This window comes from Zalophus californianus, chromosome X (assembly GCF_009762305.2).
Source record: "Zalophus californianus isolate mZalCal1 chromosome X, mZalCal1.pri.v2, whole genome shotgun sequence".
In the NCBI taxonomy this organism is placed as follows: Eukaryota; Metazoa; Chordata; class Mammalia; order Carnivora; family Otariidae; genus Zalophus; species Zalophus californianus.
In genome coordinates this window covers 71,484,621-71,495,922 of record NC_045612.1, presented here as the reverse complement: position 1 = coordinate 71,495,922, position 11,302 = coordinate 71,484,621, and the positions used below count along the sequence as shown (strand labels likewise).

The 11,302-nt window shown below is 45.0% G+C and overlaps 1 protein-coding gene across 2 annotated transcripts; it reads right to left on the bottom strand.

Moving 5' to 3' along the window:
- Positions 1-657: 657 nt before the first annotated feature.
- On the bottom strand, positions 658-8,584 carry SNX12 (sorting nexin 12). Of its 2 annotated transcripts, none has more exons than XM_027609134.1 (4): positions 8,270-8,584; positions 2,415-2,510; positions 1,733-1,857; positions 658-1,330 (listed from the first exon to the last, which is right to left on the bottom strand). In XM_027609134.1, the coding sequence occupies exons 1-4, from the start codon at positions 8,432-8,434 to the stop codon at positions 1,228-1,230; spliced, it is 489 nt and encodes a 162-aa protein (XP_027464935.1). In that variant the 5' UTR covers positions 8,435-8,584; the 3' UTR covers positions 658-1,227. The 2 variants fall into 2 exon arrangements, with proteins under 2 accessions (XP_027464935.1, XP_027464936.1); XM_027609135.1 differs by having other exon boundaries at positions 8,282-8,542.
- Positions 8,585-11,302: the final 2,718 nt, after the last annotated feature.

The following is an 11,302-nucleotide window of genomic DNA, read 5'->3' as shown; positions in this document are numbered from 1 at the left end:
TATCGGGCCCCAGCAAACAAACCACTACCTCCCAGACAGAAGCCCAGGAAAGCTGCTTCAGACTCTAAGATTTGGGACATCCATACCCAGCTGTTATCTCTAGCTGAAATTCTGGGGATAATGCTGGAATTCCATGGAAAAGGAGTGCAGGCAGTTCAAAAACCCTGTGACCAAGCTGGGGAGGGCAGCGGCAACTCTTGCCCCTGAGCCCCATTCAAAAGCTCAAAGTGCTTAGAAGTCAGAGACTGTGTGGTTTGTTCATGTGCTTCTGCCCTATGGCAGCACTAAATGGGATGGGGGGAAGGGAGGATGGAAGGGGGAGGGTAGTGATGCCCTTCCCCACCACTGGGAGGTACCTAGAAAATGATCCACTCCCACCCTTTAGGGAGTTACCTGGCAGTGGTGAGTTGCCCCCACCCCTCAAGCCATCAAACCTGCAAAGCTAACCTATAAAGTACCAAGGGCTTGGGGAGGGAGAACTGCTGGCCCATACTGGCTCACCTCCTGATGAGCAAGAACAGGCAGCCAGAGTGGGGAGCCACAAAAGAGGGGCTAGACAACAAGAGTTCTCCTACTGCCCTATGGCTTTCTTCTGACTCTGAAGCAGCCATGATGAGGGGCCCAGAAAACCCACACACCTTGCTCCACACAACAGACTGCTTAGACTCTAGGATTTACTGCCATGAAAAGCAACAAGGGAGAGAGAAAGTAACAAAAGAAACTGTTGAGAAAACTGGGAAGCAGGCCTAGAGAAAACAAGAACGTTTGGGTCTCTACCACCTTCCCAAAAAGGAAAAAGTTCATGCAGGTAGGAAATGCAGGGCTGTTCCCTGCTCAGCGTTCCTGGTTAAACCTAAGAGTAAGAAAATCCCCTGGACTTGCAGCATCAGTATGTATCCAAGTGCCCCACCAGCACAAGACCCGCCCCCCCAAAAAAGATTAGCCTTCTGGCATGGGTAAATGCCCAAGAAATTGCCTTCCAGTCCAATCCCCCCACCCGCACCCCAAGCAAAGGGCATCTGCCTGTGGTTCCCACCTCTCCTTAGAGAAGAGGATCCTAGCAGAGTGCCCACGGTGTAGTCAGGTACCAAGGAACACAATGCCAGCCAGTCTATCGGGCCAGGGGATGGGCAGCCAACTTCAGATCAAAGAGAGAGAGAGAGGCTTAGTGTAAAAACCAATGTCATTTTCAGCAGGAAAGTAGAGGGCAAGTGGTGAGAGGGGCTCCTACTGGCGCACCTTCCCGGGGACGTAGTTCCTGTCAATTGCCTCCTCCTGCAGGAACATGTGTAGGCAGCGTTCGTTCTGAGCCAGTGGGTGCCCAGCAATTCTATAAAGAGACCAAGATGGTTATCAGTAGTATTTGGGATCAGAGAGAATTTGCAGAGCAATGGGGGTGTGGACAGGGGAGAAAGGGCCAGGGTAGCTCCTCCAGGGGTTCAAGCAAGTAGAGGACAGCAACGGGGCACCATTCTAACCCTAACATTATAGAGGAGAAGGGGGAGAGAGGGGTATGGTACAGCGAAATCCCCAAACACATCCACCATGCGGTGCTTCCTCAGGCCCTGAGGCACAGGATCAGAATTCGGCTCAAAGGAACAGAGTTTTACTGGCCAGTGTCAGCTCACCGCACAACTGGCATCACATCTCGTTCCAGAAGAAGAGACAGACAAAGCGTAGAAAGACCATGATGGCAAAAGCCGCAAGAAGAGTCCCCAGGAACTTGGCTTACTTGTTAATAAACTGTTCGAGGCCCTGCCTCCTTTCTTCAATGAAGGACTCCTCAAAGATCCCTTCATCTCCTCGAAAAGGGAGCTGACGCTTCAAGGCTTTCCCAGGCAGTGGCGGTACTACAATCTGCAGGCAGATGCAAAATAGCAGCCACGTGAGAGAGGATGAAGAGGGTATGAGAGGGTGAAGCACTGTATATCCCATTTCCTATCAGGCAGGGTCTATCTTATCCCATGGCCAGCAACCTGCAAGAACTGAGGCCATAAGAACAGTCAAGATGGCTCAGGTCAAAAACGAACCCAACTGATTTTATGGAAGGACAGGTTTACCACCTCAAAAGAAAGGAAATAAACTCCAAACATTCCTCACTTTCTTTCACAATCCACCAGCATCCAGTAATTTAGCTAGGCCTTTCCTGACACTATACTGTACATTTTCAGCACCTACAGAGTTAAGCTGTATGACTTTCCTAGCCACTAATTCAAGTGATACTTTTTCTTTAAAATTTGTCCCGGACTTACCACTTTAAAGTTTCAAAGGGTATCACCCAGATCCAGTGTGTTGGGATTGGATAGTGTTCAGCTGCTCCACTGCCTTAAAATTTTATAGATTATGATCTCATGCCCTCTCAGCCCATGTAGATCTCCTCCTCCAAGGGTCCCACACAGGGAATGGGGTCATACCTTACTATCTCGCTCCAGCTCATTTTTTAGCCACTCAAAGTCACTGTAGCGTCGCCGTACACAGGACTCCTTCAGTTTGAAGATAGGTAGGTTTGTCTACAGGGAAGGAAAAATGAGAGACGAGAGATGGTAACTAATGTTCAGCCTGTGGTAGCCACCTGTCAAAACCACTTCGACAGGGCCCAGTGAAGAAATAACTCCTGCAAACCATGTTCCTATAACTCCTTTAAAATACCACCAGGTAAATACCGATCCTTACCACATCCAGCCTTGTCACAGTTGGAGATTAGAAGTCCCTTGCTGTTTAGAGTGTATCCTATAAATAAATTTGAAGTTGTATGCAAATATGTATGCACAAGGGGTTTCACTGTACTTTATTTGTAATAATTAGTAAATGTCCATCAATAGGTAATTGGTTAAATAAATTATGGTATGCCTATACAGTAGAATTACTGTATAGCTATGAAAAGAATGTGAAATATATATGAGCCAGTCTGGAAATATATTAAGCATTAAAATTAAGGTACAGAACAGTACATAGAGCTTGCCTCTATTTGTTGTTTTTTTTTTTCTATTTGGTTTTAAAAAGGGATATGTGGGGTGCCTGGGTGGCTCAGTTGTTAAGCATCTGCCTTCGGCTAGGGTCATGATCCCAGGGTCCTGGGATCGAGCCCCGCATCGGGCTCCCTGCTCGGCAGGAGGCCTGCTTCTCCCTCTCCCACTCCCCCTGCTTGTGTTCCCTCTCTCACTGTGTCTCTCTCTCTCTGTCAAATAAAATCTTAAAAAAAATAAAAAGGATATGTATATTTACCCAAAGAAAATAAAAACACTAATTCAAAAAGATACATGCACCCCTTCGTTTACTGAAGCATTATTTACAATAACGAAGAAATGGAAGCAACCCAAGTGTCCATCAAAAGATAAATGGATAAAGAAGATGTGCTACACACACACACACACACACACACAGGAATATTACTCAGCCATAAAAAAGGATGAGATCTTGCCAGTTGCAACAACATGGACTGACGTAGAGGGTATTATGCTAAGTGAAATGAGTCGGACAGAGAAAGACAAACATCATTTAATTCACTTATATGTGGAATCTAAAAAACAAAACAAACAAAAAGTAGAAACAGACCCATAAATATAGAGAACAAACTGTTGGTTGCCAGAGGGGAGGTGGGTGGAGGTATGGGCAAAATGGGTGAATGGGATGGGAGATACAGGCTTCCAGTTATGGAATGAGTAAGTCAGGAGGATAACAGCATAGGGAATATAGTCAATGGTATTGTAATAGTAGTGAATGGTGACAGATGGTAGCTACACTTGTGGTGAGCACAGCGTCATGTATAATCTTGTCAAATAACTATGTTGAACACCTGAAACCAATGTAACACTGCGTGTCAACTATACTTCAACTAAAAAGGGAATATGTGGGGCGCCTGGGTGGCTCAGTGTGTTGAGCATCCGACTCTTGATCTTGGCTCAGGTCTTGATCTCATAGTTATGAGTTTGAGCCCCGTGTTGGGCTCTGTGCTGGCTGTGGAGACTGTTTTAAAAAGGGGGGGGGACATGTATATGTGTATATATTTATAGTTATGAATAAAATGTTTATTCATAATAACAGTGATTGACTTTAGAGTATAAGACTAAACAACGGGAATGGGAAGGCCACATTCTTCATTGAACAATTTGAATTTATCACATGCACGTATTGTATTTTCAGTTGAAAAGTGAATTTAAGTTCCTGTAAAGAATAAGAGAAAAGCACCTCCAAGGTATGCCTTCCTCAGCTTTTCCCATCCAAATCCTCTCCGTTCTGCAAGTCCCAGATCAAGTCCCATTTCATCCAGGAAATCCTTTCTGAGAACACCAGCTTAATTTACTGGTCTTCCTCTCCTCTACACTCCTATAACATTCATACTTTAGTAGTGCCTGACACACTATTGTTTTATGTATCATGTTAGTCTTGCTACTTAGCTAAACTCTAATCTCATTGAAATCAGGAGCCATGACTACTTTTGCATCGCCCTAAATGCAGACTGCGAGTTACTCAGTAAATACTCAATTGATTAATAGAGGCCCCATGTATTTGTTTACCCTCTCCTGGTCTAGAAAGTACAGCAGAAATAGCAATTACATTAAGTTGGCTTACTATCGCCCGCTCCCTGACATAAATCAGCTTATTCCCACATCTTAATCATTAGGCTCTAATGGCGACATGAACTACCAACAAACAAAATGCCCTGATCCTCACTCTTGTCTACAGATTCTAAATAGAAATGGCCGACCACATGTATTAATACTGACTCTACTTCCCACCAGCCAATTCATATCAGCAGATGGAAATAAAAGGAACTAGTTTCTCTCCTTTCCCCACAACTGCCTCAGGGCAGGAAAAGAATATCTTCGAGCTATACTAGTGCTTAACACAGTCCTCACTACATCGTGCTTTTGGAAATTGTCTTTCCAGGATCCAGTTCTAGGAAGAGGTCATCAAAAGCTAAATAACTAACCAGCTTATATTAGTTACAACTCTACCCAGGATCAAGGTCCAAGGAATGTCAATAAGTTGAAGGAGAGTGAGATACAGGTAAAGTAGTATTTCGTTACAACCTGTTCTTTAGGAGAATAAATAAAAAAACTGGAAACAGTGGTTTCTTTGGAAAAGGGAACCTCTAGAAGGGCAGAGGAAGGAAGACTTAAGTTTTTACAGTGTATCTTTTGAATTTTGTACCATGTGCATGTATTAACCATTCAAAATAAAACATTAAGAGCATTCTCAGAATCCTGCAAGAAATCTGCATGAGTATCAAATCATCGCATTATACACCTTAAACTTATACAATATTATATGTCAATAACATCTCAATAAAGCTGGGGGGGAATAATCTTGCAAGAAAAAAAAGTGCTTTCGTATCACGTGATTCTAGGTTTCCACCAGACTTCATTACAAATAACGTGATCCCCAAACAGCAGAACCTTAACTAGTACAGAAGCAAACAGAAGGACCAAAGAAAAGGGGGAAAAATGCTGAGTAGATTCTTCCAAGACACAGTGAAACCACCCACTACCATTTTGTGGACTTCCTCCCTTGACTCACAAAAATCCTATTCTTCCCCTACCCCCACAGGATGATGACAATAATGACCTTTTATCTCAGCACCTAGCCATCTAAGGAAGGGGCTACTGTGTACTAAGTAAGATAGTCTCCTAGCTCCAACCTATAAATCATATGAGGAAGACAGGATTGTGTAGTACAGGATACAGAGAGTCCTTTGGCTCTGATCAACACAAAGTCAAGGGAAAGGAGAGAAGGAAACAAAGTTCAAGTCCACAGGACAACTGACATTTGAAAGTTCCACACACATCATGTGAAGTCACCAGGAAACCTCTCCAGACTCCTCATTTCTTAGGAGGGTGGGAGGGGGGAATTCTTTCCTGAGCAAAATAAAAGAGAACAGCTTCAGAAATATTTAACTACTATACGAAGAAAAAAAAGTCAGTGCCATCTGCTAATACCATACATGATGCCTAACTCCCAAAGCCCATTCTTTCAGTCTCATGCTTCCTATAATGCCTACCATGATCAACCACCTAAAATAGCAATTAAAAACCAATTATTTCGACTTTTCTCCAAAACTGAATTCAATTACAATATTAAAAGCCAAGCTAGCCATACAAATTAACATAAACAATACAAATTAACTCAAACCTACAGAACTAGGAACTGCCATCAACCCCATCATCACTGTACAATTAAAAATTGTGAAAAGGACGGATTAAAAGCTTAATGGTAAAAAAAAAAAATGGTACAAAAAATTTTGCACACTAAAGTTTTGCAACTAAGCACAGCCAAAGAGACTAAAGTGTAGTGGAAAGAGTATGATGGGCTTTGGGGTCAGACAGACCTGGGTTCAAATCCCAGCCCCACTTATTAGCTCTGTGTACTTGGGAAAGTTACTCAAACTGCATTCCTCCTCAGTTTCCTACCTGTAAAATGTCATTTTTGTAAGGATTTAGAAACTAAAACCTAGTTCAGTACATGGCACATAGTAGGCACTAGATGAACAGTCTCTGTTGTTATTAGAATGCCTTAAGACGAGAGCTATTTCAGGGCGCCTGGGTGGCTCTGTTGGTTAAGTGTCTTGACTCTTCTTGGTTCCGGCTCAGGTCATGATCTCAGCGTCTTGAGATCAAGCCCCAGGTCAGGCTCTACACTCAGCGTGGAGTCTGCTTGGGACTCTCTCTCCCTCTTCCTCTGCCCCTCCCCACTGGGCACCCACATGCTCTCTCTTTCTCTCTCTCAAATAAATAAATCTAAATAAATAAAGAGAGCTATTTCATTCATAGTCCCTAAGGCTCTTGGGTAATGCATGGAGACATTGCCTCTAAAACCCCACAGTAGAGAATCCTTACACTGAACAAGTTATGCCCAGTCTTCCTCAAGTAATTAAGTTTTCTACCACTAATTAGCAGTTCCCAGCTTTTATTGTATTTTCAGGGATCTAACTTCCATCCTTCCCCAAAGAGATGGTTCCAAGTAGTTCTTATAAAGGAGAGTTTTTTTCCAATCTTTGCTTCGATTTTCTTTCTTCAGTTTGGACTTGGCCAAACTTGGAATTTGGAGAGCATCATTTCTCAATTAAATTTCAAAGCCCAGGCAGGAGACACACTCTCATTTAATTCATTCATTCATTCAAAAATGAAAGCACATACACTCTTTTACGTCTTCAAATGCTGTTTGAGCAGCATGCTGTCCATAGAGAATATTCTGGCCCTCTAGTCTGAGAAAAAAACATAAGGAAAATTAGAAAATGGTTCTCCAACTTTTTTGCCTGTAACCACTTCAACTGGGCAAAAGAACCTGCAAACCACTACTGTATCCACACATTCCATCCTTGCAGTGTGGACTAAGAACTAGAGAATAAAGTCCTCTGCAGTGCACGTCGGAAGAAGCCACTCCTGAAATGTCATATATTAAATTAACCACAGACCTCGGTCTTAACCCAAAAAGTTAATCTAGAACAGAAAGGGCAAATGACCATATGTATACAGAAGCTCAAATGGGAGCCAATACTGAAACAAACATCCTGGATACTTCAAATCTAAAGGATCAGCACAGGATGAGAGCACCGACTGACAATCCACCAATCCCGGTGCAAGGCCAGGCTTCACCATGAGACACAGCATGTGGTACCTGAGAAAACTTAAGCACAAAACATTTCTCTTTCAGATGCTAATTTTACACAGGTCTGGGGAGCACTCAATCTCAAGGAGACTCCCTTTCTTACTTCTGCTCTACCAAGCCCACTATCTCCCTTTCCTGGAGTCTATCTCCCCTTTAATCCAGGCTTTGCTTAACTCCATCATCTCAGGGAGACCTCATTAGGAAGAAATCGGGGCGTCCTGCCCTCCCTCTTCAGACACTTCCCACAACCTAGTTTAGTTATGGGACCCAGAGATGTATCACCTTGGCTTTCCATCCCCCCAGCCCTCTGCCACTTTTCCTTCCCTCCTTCTGTCGCTACAGTCAGGATTCCTATTTCCTTTTATTCCTCACCGTAATCTTCTCCATCGTCCCCACCCTTATCCAGCCATGCTTCACTTCTTGCTCATAGGTACTTATTTTCCCTCGCCCCGTTCCGATGTCCCCCTCAGGAGTTTTCCGTATCCTAGGGCCACAACCTAGTCTGGAGACCTCTCTCCAAACCTATGAAGCCCCTAACCCCCAAATGACCCCTCCAAGCGTCTCGGCCAATGTTAGTAGTCCCCATGGCAGCCCCCCCCCCCGTCCTCCCCGCCCAGCCGCCTGGTCCTCCCTCAGCTGTCTCCCTCACCCCGTGACTCACCCGCATGCGAACCTCATAGGTGGTGAAGCGCGCGCGGCCCACGCCCACCGTCTGTGGATTAAAGATGTCGATCTCCAGGAAGTTACTTGGCGGCCCGTAAGCGTCAGTCAGGTCCTGCGGCTTCGAGTTAAGGCGCCGAGTGTCAGCCACTGCCGTGTCCGACATCTTTCCGAAGGAGAGACCGGGACCGGGGAAGGGGGTGGGGGACAGAGGCCGGAGGCAGGAGCGCGCACAGCCCCTCCCGTTTGCAAAATAACCAGCCAACCCACAGACAGCGGCGCCGCGCACGCGCGCCCACGCACGCACGCACGCACGCACGCGCACGTTCCCCTGGCCCCGGGCCCGGCACCCTGAATAGCGGCCACGCTGAGGGTTGTGAGTCCCGTATATTGGAGGCCTCATTCAGGCTTCCGGGCGGTGTTTGTGGCCGCCCCGGAACCTGCATCTCCGATACGCAGCGCCCCGTATCCTGGAAGCACCACAGGCGGAATCCGCCAATCGTTGCTCCCCAAACCCAAGAAATGGTCTTATACCGTGTATCTATCGGCTGCGGGCACTGCCCCGCAAACTGGGACCTTGCAGTGATAGGCCGAAGCCCCGTGACCTGAATAAGTCAGGGTTTTGCGCGAAAATAGAAGGGTGTTCTCCGGAGGGTGGGGTTCCAACAATAATACTAAGAATCTAGAACGCAGCCCTGCCACTTGGTGCCACTGATGGTTTCAATTCGTTCCACATGCAACGGAGCATTCAGCACCACGGTGCCAGGGGAGCAGCAAGGGTGGGGTAAACGTGATTGCTCATTCTCACTTTTCAGGAAAATTGGGGTATATCTTCATCCTGCATTTGTTACCACATAAAGCTCACCCCAGGTGTACTCAGATATATTTCTTAGCAAATTGAGGGCATTTATTTCATACTTCTGCCTCTACTCTGCAGAACTCCATACTTGACATTGCTCGGAGGTTGCTTGCAGCCCATAATGGAGATGGAATACGTGTCTAAATGAGAAAATATCTATAGACAAATTGATATTTATGTGACTAATTTACGCATGGCCCACATGAAGGGTGGTGATTTTAGGTCATCCCTTCTCCCCCCTGCACCTGCCTCTTCAGCTATTTCCGATGTCACTGATGCCTGAAATCCTTTTTTTTTTTTTTAAGATTTTATTTATTTATTTGACAGAGAGACACAGCCAGAGAGGGAACACAAGCAGGGGGAGTGGGAGAGGGAGAAGCAGACTTCCCGCCCAGCAGGGAGCCCGATGTGGGACTCGATCCCAGGACCCTGGGATCATGACCTGAGCCGAAGGCAGACGCTTAACGACTGAGCCACCCAGGCGCCCTGCCTGAAATCCTTTTGACAGAGTACGAGACCCTAGAATTTCACAGTTAGGTTATTTAACTCAATTTAACTGATAGCTACTAAGCAACCACTTATGTGCCAAGCACCATGCTAAACACTAAAGACCTAGAGTTGAATAAGGGAGTCTCTGCCCTCAAAGAGTTAACATTCTTTACTAAAAGAATGGGAGACAAGTAAATAAAACTAATGACAAATACAAAATAAGTGAGTGTTCCAAGCAGCACATAGGACATGAATAATTGGAGGAATTAGGGAAGGCTTCCTGGAGGAGGAAACATCTGAGTTTGACAGAAATGAAAAGGCATAAAGGGGGGCGCCTGGGTAGCTCAGTCGTTAAGTGTCTGCCTTCTGCTCAGGTCATGATCCTGGGGTCCTGGGATTGAGCCCCACATCAGGCTCTCTGCTCTGCGGGAAGCCTGCTTCTCCCTCTCCCACTCTCCCTGCTTGTGTTCCCTCTCTTGCTGTGTCTCTCTCGGTCAAATAAATAAATAAAATATTTTTTTAAAAAAGGCATAAAGGACAAATAGAAGTGGAAATGGGAAAAGGCAATCTCTTGCAGAGGGAATAGCATAAGCAAAGTCATCATGATAAGAAACAGCATATTTTTAGGCAGGTGTCACCAACTCAGATTGCATAAAGAAAATGCCTTGAGAAGTAGACTGGCTGGGGACAGGCAATGACGGTGATCCTTCTTTATGAAGTGAAGGATCTCTGGCTTTATGAAGTAGGTGATAGGAAGCCACAGAAGGATTTTTTAAAATATTTATTTATTTATTTGAGAGAGAGCACATGAACACAAGTGGGGGGGCAGAGGGAGAGGGACAAGCAGGCTCCCCGCTGAGCAGGGAGCCCCACGTGGGACTCCATCCCAGGACTCTGGGATGGTGACCTGAGCCGAAGGCAGACGCTTAACTGACTGAGCCACCTAGGCATCCCTGATCATGTCTTTTTTCCTGTCAATAAAAATCCTTCAGTGTAGGGACACCTGGGTGGCTCAGTCGGTTAAGCGTCTGCCTTCGGCTCAGGTCATGATTCCCAGGGTCCTGGGATCGAGTCCCACGTTGAGCTCCTCGCTCATCTGGGGAGCCTGCTTCTCCCTCTGCCTGTCGCTTTCTCTCTCTCTGACAAATAAATAAATAAATAAAATCTTTTTTTTAATAAATAAAATCTTAAAAAAATAGACATGATCATATTTGTGTGTTAGAAGGATTATTTTTCAGGCAACATGGAAGATATATTTCAATTGAATGAGGCTAATTATGAGAGTATCAACAATATGATTTGGAATCAGGTGGTGATAGTGGGAATGAATGAAGAAAAGGAAAGAGATAGGACTGAGATTGAGGAAATAGGCCAAACTTGTGTCTGATTAAATATGGTGGTAGTATAGAATAGGGCTTAAGCATGTGAGCTAGGGACTTAAGCTGCCCAGGGTTTAAATCCCTGTTTCCTAGCTGTATGGCCTTGAGCAAGTTATCCAGTTTTCCTCATCTGTAAAATAGAAATGATAAGACTAAAAGCCACCTCTGGGGCTTTTGTGAGAATTAAATGAAACAAAATATGTGCGAATAGTAAGTGTTCAGTAACTATTTGCTATTATTACTATTTGAGGGGAGGGGAAAGAAAATGAAAATGACTTCTAGGTTTCTAATTTAGGTAACTAGGTGG

What these genes read in the sequence shown, in the direction of transcription:
- SNX12 (XM_027609134.1), bottom strand. Translation starts at nt 8,434, where the DNA reads ATGTCGGACACGGCAGTGGCTGACACTCGGCGCCTTAACTCGAAGCCG. An exon ending in AGCTGGAGCGAGATAGTAAG is followed by an intron (nt 1,858 to 2,414) that starts GTATGACCCCAT and finishes ATCTGCCTGCAG; the next exon opens with ATTGTAGTACCGCCACTGCC. An exon ending in CTCGAACAGTTTATTAACAA is followed by an intron (nt 1,331 to 1,732) that starts GTAAGCCAAGTT and finishes GTCTCTTTATAG; the next exon opens with AATTGCTGGGCACCCACTGG.